This window comes from Hydra vulgaris, chromosome 01 (assembly GCF_038396675.1).
Source record: "Hydra vulgaris chromosome 01, alternate assembly HydraT2T_AEP".
NCBI classification, from domain to species: Eukaryota; Metazoa; Cnidaria; class Hydrozoa; order Anthoathecata; family Hydridae; genus Hydra; species Hydra vulgaris.
Genome location: NC_088920.1, coordinates 3290001 through 3307237, shown reverse-complemented (window position 1 = coordinate 3307237; position 17237 = coordinate 3290001). Strand labels below are relative to the sequence as shown.

Sequence of the window (17237 nt, the reverse complement as noted above, 5' to 3'; positions counted from 1 at the left end):
TTTTATTAAAATTCAGTTGTTTCTCAACTCTAGCATAAAAGTTAATGCAAGAACTAAATCAATTGCTTCTTAACTTTAGCATGGAATTCAATGAAATCAAAAGTCAATGAATGAAAAAATTTAGCTGTTTCTCAACTTTTATATTGAAGAACGAATTGAATTAACATAAATAACATGTTGAAACCTTACCTAATACAAATACACACAAACACACATATATAAATAAATATATTGCACTAACAAAATAATTTGTTAAAAATAAGTTAAAAATTTATATTATTTATATCTTATTGAACACCAGTGTGTTTATCTAAAATGACTTACTAAAACTAGAAAACCAAGGTAAAGATTCATTCATAGGATTCAGATTAACAAGAAACTTTATTAAACTGTTTTGGTTTTTATTGGCTAATCCACAAATCATCGATAAGCAACTCTTCAGCCTCTTATTGGCCATAACCTCTTTATTACTTAAACAATTATATGCATATACAGATGCACAAAACTCCATTATTGTCAAATGTGCGAATTGATAATAACAACCTAGATCTGTTTCAATCTTTTCTATAAATCCGAAATAATTACCTTCATTTTTATCAAAGTCACTATGAAAAGCTTGAATTTCTTCTTTGGAAAAAATTATTTTATTTTCAACAAACAATTTATATGCAATTTTGCAAATATTCAAAATACATTTTTTATTGGAACTATCTTCCATTATCTCATAAACCAATTTATTGTTTTTAATAATGTGTTCTCGTAAAAAATATAAAAAAATATTTCCATACAAATCTGTCATTGTTAAGAAAGTATTTGAATCTATATTTTTTGAATCACTTATAATTTTACACATGGAAGACAAATAAAATGGAACAGATGCCATGGCTTTTGCAATGGGAGACTCCTTTGATGTTGTTTTTACAACTTGTTTTTTTTCTTCCACAACATGATTTTCTACATAATTATTTATTCCATTTTCATTAAACCCCATTATTTGAATGGTTAACTTATCGCTATGTTTTGCATATAGACTTTGGTACTGATCTATTGCATAAACTCTACCAGCAATAACATGTTTGTATTTTTGAACTTCTTTTAAAGTATTAACAATAGGATAGTTACAAGTTAAACTTGAATTTAATAACTCATTCATATATTTAAATTCATCTAATCCATCAATTATAAACAGTGCAGTATCATTACTAATGTTAATGTCATTAACAATATCTTTGTAGAAAACATTTAGCAATTCATTAATATTAGAAATATTTTGATGTTGATTAAGCCTCCTACATTCCAAATAAAACACAAGTTCAACATTTTTCCAAATTAAACCATTTGACCAATCAAGCAAACATTTTCTAAGCAACCATGTTTTCCCAATGCCAGCTATTCCAGATATTAATATTACTGATTCTTCTTTAGTAAATATTTCACTATATGGAATTGGTGTATAATTCATTTGCTTTTTAAGAAAATCTTTTCGTTCAACACTAAAAACAGCATCCACTTGAGCATTCGCTGCATTAACAACACATAGATCAACAAATTTTTGTATCAGATCAACATTTGCAGATGCTTTTAATAATAGTTGAAGTTCACCAATTTTCCCATAATATTTAAGATAATATTTTTTTAGTTCAGCCGACATCCTCAACAAATCTAAGTAAAATAAAAAAATTTCTAGTAATGTCATCATCATGATTTTGATAATGTTCATGATCATGACAATGATGATCATTGTTACTATAATTTTATACAAATGTAAAATATTTATTATAATAAACTTGACATAAAACTTTTGAAAAATATAAAATAAATTTAAAAAAAAATTTATAGCTTTGTATTTCTTAGTATACTTAAATAATTATTTTTATCAATTTTTTTAATGAACAATTTTTATTTAATAAATGGTATTCTAACCGGCATCGGTTAGGAAGGTGTTAACTTTCAGTTAAATGCCACTTTCGCGGTGCTCTGTAATAAAGACTTCTTGGGGTACTTATAGTAAAAATTAGCAACAAAAAAAAAAAGGTTTTATTCTGAAGATCTTTTTAAATAATATTTTAAAAAGATCAAAGCATTTATTATTTTATCAGAAAGCAAACTACAAAACTTTGTGAAAAATCTGGAAGACGAGGTGAAAACTCTTTCTGCTTGCGAGGAAGTTGCTTCAATTGGGTGGATGGCTAGATCAAATTTCAATACTGCTTCTGATTTCACACCAGTTACTTCATACTCTTCTAACTAATCGGTGAAGGTCTTGATTTTTTTTGGATTTTTAACTGCTGATTGATTTTGATTTAGAACTTCTTGAATTTGGCAAAAAAAGATGTCGATTGTGATGGTTCTCCTTTTTTGCTTTTAGCGAGATCATCTGATTTTGGTTGGAAACAATTTTCTTATGTTGTAAATAGTTGATCAAATAAATTTGCTGCATAAACTTGAATATCTTTTTTGGAAGAGTAAAAAAATGTGTGGTTTTTATTTTTAAATAAATTGGGACTTTGCAAAAAACGACTCAATGATACTAACATAATGTTTTTACGATTTTCATATCTGAAGATTAATGCCTCTGCAAAATTAGAACTGATGTCAGTTTCTACAACCTTCAATTTCCTTGCTAATGTTTCCATAACAATGTCACACTCCAAAATTGTTGTATTTGGTTTTACGAAGCGAACTGTAGCGTCAGCAATGACTTCCAATAAGTCGGACAGCAATTTTAAGAAATTCAAGTCAATTTTATTTAACATATTTAAGCAGTTTAGTTCTTCGAGCGTTTTTTTTTTACAGCTTCTAAGCAATCCAAAAATCTTTTAACCATCTGAAAAACACTGTTCCATCTAGTACAGTTGTTGAACAACAGTCCTTTGTCATGCATAGATCCGTGAATTTTGTTTATTTTTCTTTTAAGAATGCATATCAAAACAATGAATATTTCAAAAGCTTAATTAGTATTCAAAGTTTCTGTAGACTTTTTTCAATATTTTCTTCATATTCAATCTCGTTCTCCAAATAGTCAATAAGAAAATCTCCTTCAGTCTGTTCATCAGCTTCCGTTTCTAATTCAATATTCATTATCCGATTCAGTTTCATTGTTCAAAATTTTGCGACAATCTTTTTTAGCGTATATCAAATCACAAACATTCAAATGAATTGAATGATCTGGCAGATCTGATGTGGAAAATTAAATATTGTACCCAATTTCACCATCCACCTACAGCCATCCGCAGTTTTACCTGCAATATCTTCAATACCTATACCAAACTCTTTTAATTTTTCCATTATCAAAATGTTTAATGTTTCGGCAGAACTAGGAGATCACAATCTCACCATTCCTAAACAATACGTTCTTGTGTAATGAACATTTAAATTGTAGTATCTTCTACCTCTATTGCTACACCATTCGTCACCCGTTAGTCCAAATTTTTCTCCTTATATAGCCAATTCAGCAATCATTAAATATTTGGCTTCAGCATGAAACATCTTAATTTTTTTTTGCAATTGTGGATGCTGACTTGAGCAAACTATGCCCATAATTTTCAAAAAGCATTCTTAGTATTTCAGATTGAGATATGGATCTAATCGAATATCAATCAAGAGCTGTTAACTTTGCAAGAAGATAGTTTAACGACATCTTAGTCAAAACTCTGGTCTGGAACTGGATGGTTTTAAATCTATTTTCTCGCAACTTTTGATGTATCCAGTTAGGCCGTTTGTACTGCTTTCTGGACAAGCAATGCTTGTATGACATTTTTTACTATCTCTGTATAAGTATTATAAGTTAATTAAGTTAAAAACTTATCTCGCTATTTTAAGACCAGTTTTTGTATATATTATAAATAATGATCTTGACCTAATACTTATTTTGTATTCACATACGCATAATATTTTAAGAATTACTGTTTACTATATCATTGCTTTAAAATTAAAATACTCTTGCTTTTTTGACAAAAAATGAAATTTTATTATGCATTACAATTTATTTTTGTGGATTTAAAAAAATACTATTATTAAAACTTACTATTATACTCAAAAGAGTTTTTGAAATAGTACAATGGTAAAGTATGACTATGTTTTATTATATGGTTTTGAATAGAATAAGCTTTTTTTGGAGGTTTTTTTCCACCACCACCACCTGGCCCACTGTGCATTACCAATTGCTTTGCGATGTAAATTAGTGTGGTTATTGAACAAAGAGAACTCTAACATTTTAAAAACAACAAGAACTATAGTAAAAACAGCGTAGAAACAAAATAAGAATTTATTTATTTTAGGAGTAAAAATTGATATTTTTAAAAAACTTTGTCGAAATTCCGTTGAAGTCTCTCGATTTCTCTCGATTTCACAAACTCTGAAAAACCGAGAAAAATCAGACGAGACAGAGTTCCGAATGAACCCATTGGAGTTAATGTTAATATATTTGAAAAACTTTTTATTTGTTGTTATGTTACTTTTTATTATTTTATCTGACAAAATTTTTACTTAGGCTTCAAATTATTACTTTTAACTTTATTTTTACTAAAAGTGATTGAAGTTATGACTTCTGAAAAACTTTTTAATATGAAATCTATTTGAAGTATCACTTCTAAAAAACTTCTTAACAATGGCTCTTACACAACTTTTTTTTCGCACAGTGGTCTTTATTGCAAGTTTCATGTTTTGAAGTTAAGGTGATGTGAAAGGGACCAATAACCCCAATAAAAAAAAACGTAAATAAATAAAAAAGTGTCTCCTAAATTGTAATGGTCTCCTTATCCTTGGAGAGGTGACATACTAATTTAATAGACATAAATAACATTAAAAAACAAATATAAAAAACATACAGACAAATAAAAAAGGCAAGCTTAAGTTAAACAAATTTATCTTTTTATCTACTAATTAAAGTACTTTGATTACTTATCATTAGTGAACGGAAACTTTCGGCTTCGGCCGAAACCGAAACCGAAATTTCTGCTTCAACAATTTTTTTACTTTTCCTGTTTCGGCCGAAATTTCGGTTCAAACCGCAACCGAAATGAACCGAAACTTTTATAAGATTTTTTTTAAGTTTTAATATAAGTAGGGTTATGACGGTTTCCTAATTGTAATCGTTTGTTAGTAAATCAATTTTTAATTATAACAATTGTAAAAATTTTAATTGAAATCACGTTACATAATAGTTTTAAGTTACTATTCTCAAATCATTCTTAAAATGAATTAACATTTAAGTAAAGCAACCCAAAGCAATAGTTTCATCAAAAGTTTCGCAGTGCTAAATTTTACAACGGAAAATAATTGATAAAAATCTGCTTTGTGGAATCATTTTACCGTGACAGTTAGTGATTTCAAATACGGAACTTGCAATTTGAAAATATCTCATGGATCGTACAGTCCAAAACTTCAATCACTTAGCGGACTTTCATCACATTTAAGAAGTGGTTTACTCTAAAAAATCTCTTAACTGAAAAAGCAATACAACTACCGGCAGTCCTATAAATCTCAAAAATTGATTCACACTTTAAAGAAGGTCTGAAGTTTCTTGTGCGACCGTGGCGCAGTGGTTAGAGCGCTTGACTTGGAAGCAGGAGATCCAGGCTCAAAACGAGCTTAGGATACATTTTTGCGTCACGGTAATGAAGGAAGCGTAAACTTCCTGGTTAAATGCACTTCCGCGGTGCTCTGTTAAAAGACCTATAGGTCTTCTATATTTCTGTAGTTCGTCGAGAAAATTCTTTAATTATTACCTTTAATTATTGAAATGTCTTGACATATTATAGTTTTTATCAAACTATGTTACATAGTGATTGCTTAGATATATGTTAAATAGTTTTTTTTTGCTTTAATTTGGTGATCATAAAAGGTTCAGGGATTTTAAACATTCATTTTCAAATTTCGGCCGAAATTTCGGCTACGGCTTAACTGAACCGAAATTTCGGTACTTTCGGTTTCGGCTCAAATTTCGGTTTCGGTCGATCACTACTTATCATAATTGAAGTACTATTATTAGTAATTTTATTTCATTTTTAAATTTTTTTTATTATTAGTAATTTCATTACAAATAAAGTTCTGAAATTTCTTAACAAAAAAATTCCTGTATTTAATATGAATTAAATTAAATTTTTTAAAATTGATTTTTATTGGTAGTTTGAAGATTGAAGATATTTTAAACCAAAATTATATTTTGAGATAATTTTATTAAATTTGACAAACATTTTTATTTATCATTTATTACATAAGCATAAAGTTGTTGGTTTAAAAATCTTTTTAAATACAACAGATTATAAGTTAAAAAAAAAACACTTTTTTACTGAAAGTTCTTGGAAATTTCTTTGAAAAATGTTAGAATTTCTTAATAAAAATTTAATAACTTTAGCTAATTGTTAGCAAAATTAAAAAAAAATGATAAAAAACAACTTCAAAAACTTTAACATGAAACAATCAAAGACTATCGTAAGATTCATAGGAGAAAATCATAAGGTTCATAGAAAGTAATCATAAACTTAAATTTACAAAATTTGAAATCAAGAAAAGTAGCTGCTAAGAAAAAATCATTAGCAAAAATGTATTTAAAACTTTACTTTGTAACACTTTGAGCCATTTTTTAATTTTTTTACTTTACTATATCTCTCGTCTTTAAAAGATCATTAACCACAAGATTCAAAGAATGACCACCACATGGAATCTTGAAAACATTATTATCAAATTTATTTACTGCAGAGAAAACCCCGGCCCCAAAATAGTCAAGAAAACCTTTTCTATTAGTCATTTTTATGTTGATGTGGGATATAAAAAAGGTCTCCAAAACAAAACGAGCCCCCAGCCTCGATAGGTCCAACAAGATTCAAATAAAACCAACGCTAGTTTTAGTTTTTTTTTAGCTTAATTATTTTATAAATAAAAAAAGTTAATTCTTTTAATAACTATTTAATGCTTCGCGTAGTTTGAAAAGTTTAACATATTTGAAACAATTCTTCTTCGTAAGATAAACAAATTAATTAATTAAATCATTGAGTTAATGTAGAAATTAATTAACTAGATAGAAATCAACTTAAAAGGTTAAAAATACTTTAGAAAGTGGAACTGCTTCACAATACCGCCGATGATGTTTAGTGAGTGGGCTTTTTAATTTTAATTAGTATTTAAAACAAAAAAAGTATATAAGTAGAAAAGGGGTCCAACAACAACGAAAACAACAAAAACATGCTATTTAATTTTCATAAATCATTTTTACAATAGTTTTGATAACAATAATAAAAATAATAATAGTAATAATAATATTAATAATAATAATAATAATAATAGTAATATATATTATAATAAATACTACTACTACTACTACTACTACTACTACTACTACTACTACTACTACTACTACTACTACTACTACTACTACTACTACTACTACTACTGAATAATAATAATAATATATTATAATAAAATAATAAGATAAAAAAAATTAATACAAATTATAGTTATAGTAATAATAAGTTTGTTTAAAATAATTACAATGAAAAAATAATAATAATAACTAATATAATAATGGTAGTTATAAGCATAAAATTAATTATAATAATAAGTTAATGATTTACTTAGGATGGTGTCACTCATACAGAACTCTGAGGAGTGATACCAATTGATAAATATAAAATAAACTGATAAACATAATATAAGTAAAATTAAGATGGAGTAAAGGTATTTTAGGATATAGTTTTTTTGGACTCTTTCAAAATGCATGCAAAGCTCCTGCTCCATTCACAGATGCACTGATTAACAATAGAATTTTTAGCATACTTCTGGCTTTTAAAAGATGGTACATTTAGTTTTCAATTGTGTATATTTCTAGTAGAGTAGGAATGTAATAGTCTACTTTCTGTAAACAAGTTTGTCAAAAACAAAAAGAAGATTAGCACACTTTACTAGCGCTGGAAATGCTGAAATAAGAATATTTATCAGTTACTAGTATGTTTTTTAATTCTTAAAAAATTTTCACAGATTTTCACTTTTGTTTTGAGAAATTTTTGTTGTTGTCAATAACAAGTAAAAATTATTAAGTGGGAGGAGGAGGGGGGCTTAATGAGCTTTGGGTGGATGGAAAAATGTTCTTAAAATTAATTAATAATTAATTAAATAAGAATATACTAATAAAATCTATAATATATAATAAACTTTCAAAATTTTAACAATTTAAAAATATATTTTAAACATTTATTTTTGTAAACAAATAATAATAGTTTAAAAGATTTACGGATTTGCAGATGTGGCTCCGAGAATGAGCCATAGTATTAAAATAATAGTTAGTTCGATAATATATTCTTAAAACAACTTATGCTTGGAATTTCAAAACTTAAAAAATCTCGAATAATACAAGTTTTAAAACATTTCAACAGATTACATCTAGAACATTATTTCACTTAGTCAGTGTATTCTTTAAACCAATAGAATTAGTTTGTTTGTATATTTGGCGGGTTTTTAGTGTTCACAAATATTCTTGTTGTTCTTCCACACCAAGATGTTTTGAAGACATTCAAGTTTATGTATGTTTCCATGTATTTCATCAACAAAGGTTTGACCATAAAACATAGAAACGTGGTCGGCCATTTTTTGCCGACCTTAAGCACTTCTTGGTCAGCAGTTAGGTCAGTATTACCAAATACCAACCCTAATTCTGAGGGTTAAGTCTATGATGGTAAGTGGTGGATCAACATTATAACTAAAATCAATCAAGAAGTTGATTTTGAAGTTAAGCTTCTTCAAAAGTTCCCATCAACATGCTTTAACTAACACAAAACTTCCCTCAACATACTTTTACTGGCCTCAAATAGAAGACTATTGTTTTATTTTCAACATATTGAAAAAACTATATTTTCTAATGCTTGCTTTAGTTCTAGTGAATACCTAAGTTATATAAAATAAGTTATTGATAATTTATTTTTATTGCATTTTTACTAATGTCTTCAATAAGTGATTTATCATTGAAATTATAGTTCTTTATGTTAATGTTATTTTTCCAGTTAGATCTTTGATGACAGGTAAGCTTTCAAGTAACTTAAAATGTTAATAGCATATAAAAAAAAAGGTGTTTTGAGATATTGGGGGCCCGGAACAAATTATATAAATTTGTTGTTTTAATAATTTTTAAGCATGCTCTTTTCTAATTTTAGTATTTTAAGTAGATTTATTGGATTCTGCTTCAAAAAAACATAATAAATGTTTATTTTCATACTTTTGCCGTTATTTTTTATTTAATTAAAATAAATGTTTTTTCAAAAACTGGGTCATTTCAGGAAACTTATATAAAGTCAATATAAAAGCCAATATAAAAATTAATAACTGCTAAAATTTTTATCTAAAATTTTCCACGCAATGTTTTTTTAAGAGTATTTTTTTTTTATAATAATGTTTTTTTAATAAATAAAATGAACATGAAACAAAAAGGAAGACTCATGGTTGAATGGACTAGGTGATTTGATGTAGAATTACCCAAAACAGAGTATAATCAGTTTAATGTTACAACAAATTTTATTTTAATTGAAATAAAAAACACATTTTCAGGCTGTAAAAACAGATATAGTAGGCTTTTTAAATTATAGTTGTTATGTTTTAGATACCATTATATAGTGTCAGTTCAATATATTTTAACTAATTTAAATACAATTTATATTACAATTTATATAAGGTCAGTTCAATATATTTCAACTAATTTAAAGAAAAATTATGTGGCACACCATCTTTGATTTTTCTGTTTTTTATATTCTTTTTCTCTATTATTTTAATAGGTTAAACTTGAAAGTTCACAGTACAACAGTTCTAAAGTACATAGTAAAAAAATGGATGTTTTCATATGGAACTGCTCACAACTTACAATTTTTCAAAACTTCTGTCAACCGTTTTCCTTTTAACATATTTTTGTTTTCTAATAACAATCAAATTAATATTGGTTGGTTGCAGTTGTAAGTGAATTAGAATAAATAATAATTAAAAATATATACGACAATCTGCTTCGAAATACTGAGGCAGTTTTTATTAATGTTTAAAAAATCATTCCGAAAGAAGAATACTCACTAGTTTAGAAGAACCAATATCAGAATTTTTGCTTTAGTTAATTATGTTTTTAGATTTTAATTATGTTTTCGGATTTATCAGATTTAAATTTATTTTTAGAGTCCTCTATATATCTGATATCAAATCAGCTGATTATACACAGCCAAATGGTTTGAGAATGTTTCTGCTAATTATAACATTCTTTAGTCATTTTTCTGTTTGTGTCAGGTGCTTACAAAAAGCTTACAATATTTCAAGTATCCAATAACAACCGATATACATTAGTGTTTAGTTAGTGATATTTTTTCACGTTACACGAGCCTGAGCTCAAAAACACAAAAAGGTTTTATTTCTAAAGGCTTGGAAAAGCAGGCATGCGATTTCACGTCATAATTTGACCACGCAAATACTATTTGATTTTGAAAACTTGACCACGGCTGTTAATACATTTTAAAAATTTTTGTACATTTTAAAAACGCAATAAAAATTAATCTTAACTTAACTATGAGGAAACTTGAGATAAAAACTTATTGTAAAAGTAGCCAATAAATCTATCAATAAATTCAAAAAACTTTCAAAAAAGTTTGTCTTTTTCTATTTTCTTAACAAAATCTTTTTAATTTTCGAGTGAACTAACCTTAATGATTCTTATATAAAGTTTATTAAAGAGACCATCGCTGTTTAAAGTTGTTGCTTATAAAATTAAAATTTTTAAAAATAATTTTGACTTTTTTTCATATTACTTATAAAAAACTCTTTTTGTTGTAAAGAATATTTGATTTTGTAATTTACAGTTTCGTAAAGTTACTGTTGTGATATGTATACTTTACAGTATAAAAACTAAAGCTGAGCTTCAAAATTAATTTAATTATTAATTTACTACTTTAATTAAAATGATTAGCTACTTTATTAAAAAGCATCTTACTAATGTAAAGACGTTAGTAAAGATAAACATGTCAAAGTTATTTATTTTCATTGTAATTAAAATCCAATTTTTTCAGAGCATTTCTTAAAAACCGTGGTTAAATTGTCAAAACAAAATACTGTTTGCATACTCATATAAATACTTGAAGTCGCTCGCTTTCCTGACCAAGACTTTTCTTATTAAAAATAGATTGAAAGAAATATATTTTTTTAATTGTTAACTAGTTTATAGTTAACAATTAAAAAAGTAGAAAGGTATTAAAACAAGCTGTTTGTAACTAATTTTGACTTTTTTTAATAAAATTCTTTTTTTATTATAGAAGTCTTTAATACCCCATATATATTATGAAAGTCTTATAACAAACTATTAAGCATTAATTTCAGAAGATATCAAACAATTTTAAATTTGAGACATAATTCTCCCTAACTGTGGGTTTAAATTGGAGTTTTTGGGCAAATGGACTAAATATTTTTTATATATACTTGATTTAAAAAGTTCAACAAGCTGCTTATATATTTCCCATTTATTGCAGACAACAGTAGCTAATCAGAAAAATTACATGTAAACACTTTGAATAAATGGAAAAAATAAAGTTAACTTCATTTTGGAATTTTCTAGAGAGTTTCTGATTTTTTCCAAAGTTGAGGAGAGTATAATTATTCTCAAATATCATTAAAGTTAAAAAAAAAAAAACTTTAAAAACAGAACTATTTTGATAAAAGTTCTAGAAAAATTATAACTTGAAATTATGTCTATAAAAAAATAGTTTTTTTTTACATAAACTGAGGAGAATAGTCAAATTTATAAAATTATAATTTCTAACTGGTTGCAATATACTTCCAGCTGGTCCAGTTGGTTGACAAAAGTTCCTTAGGGAAGATACTGTATTTAGCTGAAAAAAATTATTAAAACATTTAACAAAGCTAATTTATCGCTTCTTTCTCTTCTCATAGATTAGGTTGTTAAATTAAGTCAATTTAATCTTTCCTCATAAAGAAGCTCTGAATATCCTGAAATTAATCTTCTTGCTATGTTGTACTTCTTCAATAACATTAATGTCTTTTTAAAAAAAATGGACTCCAAGTAGAAGACGCATATTCTAGATGAAGGTGTACTAGCGGAACATAAAACAATGTCAGCATTTAAAAATGAAAACATGTGTCGCATAAGACCATAAATTCTATTTGCTTTAGAAACACACAGATATGATGAACATATTTCAGATGGCTTTTAAACATGATACCAAGATCATTTACACAATCCACAGTACTCAATTGATAATCAGAAATGTAATACTTATTGATATTTTTATTTAATTTATTACTTTTATTGACATGCATTATTTTATTTTTATAACATTTTTCTATATTTAGTTGCAAACTCCAGTCATTGCATCAATTAAAAATAGAATTTATGTCATCCTGTAGATCATTACTACTGTTATTACGGATTATGTGGAAAACTTTGCAATCATCAGCATAGAGCTTGCATTTATTTTTTATCTTGTCTGGAAGATCATAGATATAAATTAAAAAAAAAATTGTTCCCAGAACAGAGCGTTGCTGCACATCACTTAAAACACTAAGCCATGTAGAAGCAATGTCTTCAAGAACAACTCTTTGCCTTCTATTTGATAAAATAGACTCAATCCATTTAAGAATGAATCCCATTATACCGTACATTTCAATTTTTAATATAAGATTTCTATGGTGAACTCTGTCAAATGGTTTAGAAAAGTCAGTAAAGAGGATATCAATAGGATAATCTTGATCCACTGCTAGAGTTAAAATATCTTGGCTTTCAAGTAAATTTGTAAAGCAAGATTTACCTGGTAAAAAACCATGCAAATTATTTAAAAGCAAACTTTTATGGTTAAACTAAAAAGATAAAAAAAATCTTTGAAGAGGATGCCGAACTGCCTCACAATACTTCTGATGAAGATTAGCGAGTGTGCTTTTCAATTTCAATTTAAACCCACTTTATAAATTTTTGTGTTTTTAGTCTGTGTGGGCTTTTTGGATGTTGTTTGTTTATCCGTAAGTCACTTTATATATTTTAATGTTTATGTTCTGTATGGATCTCTGGTTAATGATTATTAATAAAATTTATTTAAAAATGCTGTTAAAAGTATTGTTTATAAAAAAAGTTAAAACTTTGAGACTATAAATTTGATAAAAATTATCAAGTACAAAAAAAATTATATTCAAAAGAGCATTACAAAAATCGTAAGTAATTTTACTCTTTCAACGTAACACATTCTCATATTAGAAAATAAAATAAAAGTTAAATAAATAATAAATGAAACAAATTTGTTTTTATTATACTTTTTAAGTGAACAAAACATGCAATACTCAGTTGTTAAATATTACTTTTAAATATATTAAATATTAAGTAACTTAATTTTTACATTTTTTGACAGAAACTCTGTTATCTGTTTCTGATGAACTTGATGAAAAAATATCGTTGAATTATTACTATTAATAAGCATAGGTGAGAAACACATTTAATCCAATATAAACATGCTATTTCTAAATTATTTTATTTCTAAATTCCAAATTCAAAAATATATGTAATCAGAGTTAGTAAAGTTAGTTGCTTCATTATGTAAATCTTTTTTAATTAACAATTTTTACATTTAAATATACATAACGTTACTGTGTTTTTCACTATATTTAAATGCACAAAAAAGACAGTTTACTCATATTTTAAAGAGAATCTTTGATATATAATTTTAGAAATATTGGAAAATATATAATTTAATAAAAATTTTATAAACTTTCAATGGAAAACCAGGGTTAGGTTTTTTTGACAAAAGTAAACTAACTGTAAAAAAAAGTTAAAGAAATACACAATATATCTTTTGATGAAGAAAAGGAAATTAATAAAAACAATCTTAGGGAAATTTAATCAAATTTACTAAAGTAAAGTTTTTTTAAGGAAAATGTGAGAAAACGTTTTGTGGAAAGCTTAGAAAGAGGAGGTCAAAGTTCTCTTGGCTGGTAATCCAACTGCAGCAGCAGGATCAGCTGGTGATTCAGAAGAAAAGTGAGCTTAAGTCACAAAAAAGGGTAGGAAATAAAAAAGGCTTAGAAAAAAATTGTTTTATTTTTCTAACATAAATATTTGGCTACAAATTGCAAGTTAAAAGTGCCCAGAAATTTTTTAAGCGTTTGTTTTGACAGAAAATAAAAAAAACACGACTTTAAAATCTATATTTCTTTATTTTTAGCTAACTTCATATTGAAATACATATTTATTAAATTAAGTGATCAAGCTGAGAAATTAAGTAACAACAAAATTCTAGATGATTTTGCGGATATTGTGAAAAACATGCTAATGAATAGGGAATAGATAAGACAACATTCTTAAAAGAAGTTCAACAGAGATGTGATCATTGATGGGGAAAGGAGTTAAAGTCAACATATCAGTACTCCTTTAGTGTATAACTTATATCTTTCTATGAATATCAGGTTAAATTTTAAAAATATTGCAACTACATACACATTATTTACGAACATAGAAAACTTTAATTGTTCAAATGCTGCAAATATATGATTTTCATATTGGGTGATATTTATTATTTTAAGAAATGCTTTTAAAAGTACTTATAAAGCTTATAAAAAATTATTTTCCTTAAGAGCTGAGACACAATGATGTGGATGTCTTTAAACTTTGCTACATAATAAGATAGGCAGTGATGACAAGCAAACTTTATCCCTGTCAACAGTATTGTCAAAGATACTGTTGAATTTCTGCTTGAATATATCCCAGCTTAATGCTAAAAATCATCACTCTGTATATGTTGACAGTAAATTTGAACATGATGTTTCTGGAAACCAAATCATCAACTTCAGTTTTCTGATTCTGAAGATGTTGACTTAAAGGAAACTTTATTGGTTTCTATTGGTGTCCCTTTAAACTAAAGATGCAAACAACCTTGTAATATGGACTAATCAAATCTTTAACTCAATTATTTTTACCAGTCCTGTTACTCTAGTAAAAGCAAAGGAAAGTAGCATTAGCGTGAAGAAGTGTTTTCAACCAACTCTTTGTAAACTGGCAAAAAAATGCAACTTGCCATATTCTTTCAGAAAATGGTTAAAAGTATTTGTAAAAACAGATATAAGTATCGTTGATGGCAAAAAGTTGATAATTGCTTTTTGCCACTACTTCAACTGTTCCAGGAGTGATGCCAATGACCTAGCATGCATGCTACATGGGTTCATCACAGATAAAAACTACTATAATGTGCTCAGTACTTTTTGCAATACTTTATCAGAAGCTACTAAAAACACCATCTGATATTATTATTGTGTATGAGTCTGTAGGCCCAGATATACCACATTCTGGGCCTACAGACTCATACATGGTCTGAGCAGAACGTGGGGGTTAAAATTACTCCTTGATACTGCTTGATTGAGTATTCTTTGATTTTCTTTCTTCCAGTATTAATAACACTGATATCAATAAATGTTAGATTGATTTTTTAGTCCAAAAGAGAGTCAATCTGATTTGTATTTAAGTTCAACATACTCCTTAGAATCAATCAGCATAATGAAGATTACAATTAAGTTGATTTTAATAAAGTTTTTTTTAAATATTTTTATATTTTAACTTATATTAATAAAAATAAAAAAAAATATAATAAAAAAAAACCCTTAGTGCCTTTTTCCAATCACAGTTCTCCTATTCCCTAGGTTAGAAAGACAAACATAAAATTTGACCTCAGAATCAGATTCTTTAGTCCAAATAGTATTTTACACATATTTTCACAAGATTTTATAAACAATTTATGGGGTTTTAAACTTTTTATAAAAATTAAAGATTCTGGGAACACTGTGCACATTTTATAGAAAGCATTAGGTACAAGAAAAATATTTTATTCAAAAGAACATAAAAAATTAAAATGCCGATTTCTTTTTTAACACAACATATTCAAGATGCAAAAACCTTGCGTATGATAGGAAGAAGACTTATGAAATTGCAATAGGAAATTGCAAAAGAACAATGTGAGGAAAACCATGTTGAAGAGTGAGGCTTGACATGGAATAGTTGGAGAAGAATAAAATATTCCATGCCAGCTTGAATCCAACAAGTTATGTAAGAAGAATATTTATCACTAGTAAAACGAAAGATTTCTACCCAAGCGCAATCACAAAGAAAATCAGAAAAAAGTCCCAGTCAGCTTTAAGGTAATTTAAAAAAAGATGATGAAAAGGTGATTTTTATGATGAAGAAGAATGAGATAATAAGAGAGATCATATTGTGATCTGAAGCACCTAAAGGTGAAAGTGGAGCAACTGAGAACTGACTAGGATCTGAAACAAGACATTGGTAGAGAAGGAAAATGATTAGGGTTAATTTGAAAACGGGTTGGAAAGTTGATTATTTGAGTTAGAGATTAGGAAAGGCAAAAGTTGTGAGCCTTAAGGCCTGCAGAGCCATTGACACGAGAGCCAAGCCATTCAGTGTAATGATCGCTAAAGTCACCAACAACAACGATATTGGCTGATTGATAAAGAGAAGGGGCTTGGTTAATTTGATCAGAAATAACATCGAGAAAGATTGTTCCTAAACGTAAAAAAGGAGTGTTACTAAACGAAAAAAAGAGTGTTGCTAAACAAAAGCATATAAAAAAATACTTAGTGAATTTGAAACTAGTTTGAAATGGATGAATTCTTATGAATGTAAATGCCCAGGCCAAGCATGTGACTATTGGAGTCTTTACGAAGGTATGTTCAAGTCAGAGTTGGCTTTTCTTAGCATTTGCCTAAAAGAGCTTATCCTATAAAGCAACAAGAAATCAAACAGGTTGTACTAAATTACATGTTACCAGTTGCAGGACAACCTGAGGTCAAATCTTTAAGGTATACACGTTAGGTCGGATTAAAAAATTTGTTACAAAGGTTTTACTATAAAACATAAAAAATAAGGTCAGTGATATGTGTATATCACAGACCTTATTTATGCGTTTTAATATATGAATAAAATATATACATATATACATAAGTATATAAATATATACATAAGTATATAAATATATACATAAGTATATAAATATATATATATATATATATATATATATATATATATATATATTAGTAAAAAATACATTTCTAACTTTTATCTTCTACAGCATTTATATATATATATATATATATAAATATATATAAGGAAGGTCGGGTTGTGAAATCGACTTACCTGTTCCCTAGTAAGCTAGATTTTTTAAACTAATAAAGAACTAAATAATGTTTTTTAACATATTTGTTTCAGTCTTTTTGCGCTA

General features: G+C 26.9%; 1 protein-coding gene across 4 annotated transcripts in view; it reads right to left on the bottom strand.

The window, feature by feature from the left end:
• The window catches only part of LOC136075021 (NACHT, LRR and PYD domains-containing protein 12-like), an 86414-nt gene that overhangs the window by 24691 nt on the left and 44486 nt on the right, over positions 1–17237 (bottom strand). For 3 of the 4 annotated variants that reach the window (XM_065787229.1, XM_065787228.1, XM_065787232.1), the window contains one exon: positions 325–1662. In XM_065787229.1, coding sequence (XP_065643301.1) covers positions 325–1662 — 1338 coding nt within the window. Of the gene's footprint in view, positions 1–324; positions 1663–13358; positions 13444–17237 lie in introns of those variants that run through there. The other variant, XM_065787231.1, reaches the window with a different exon arrangement.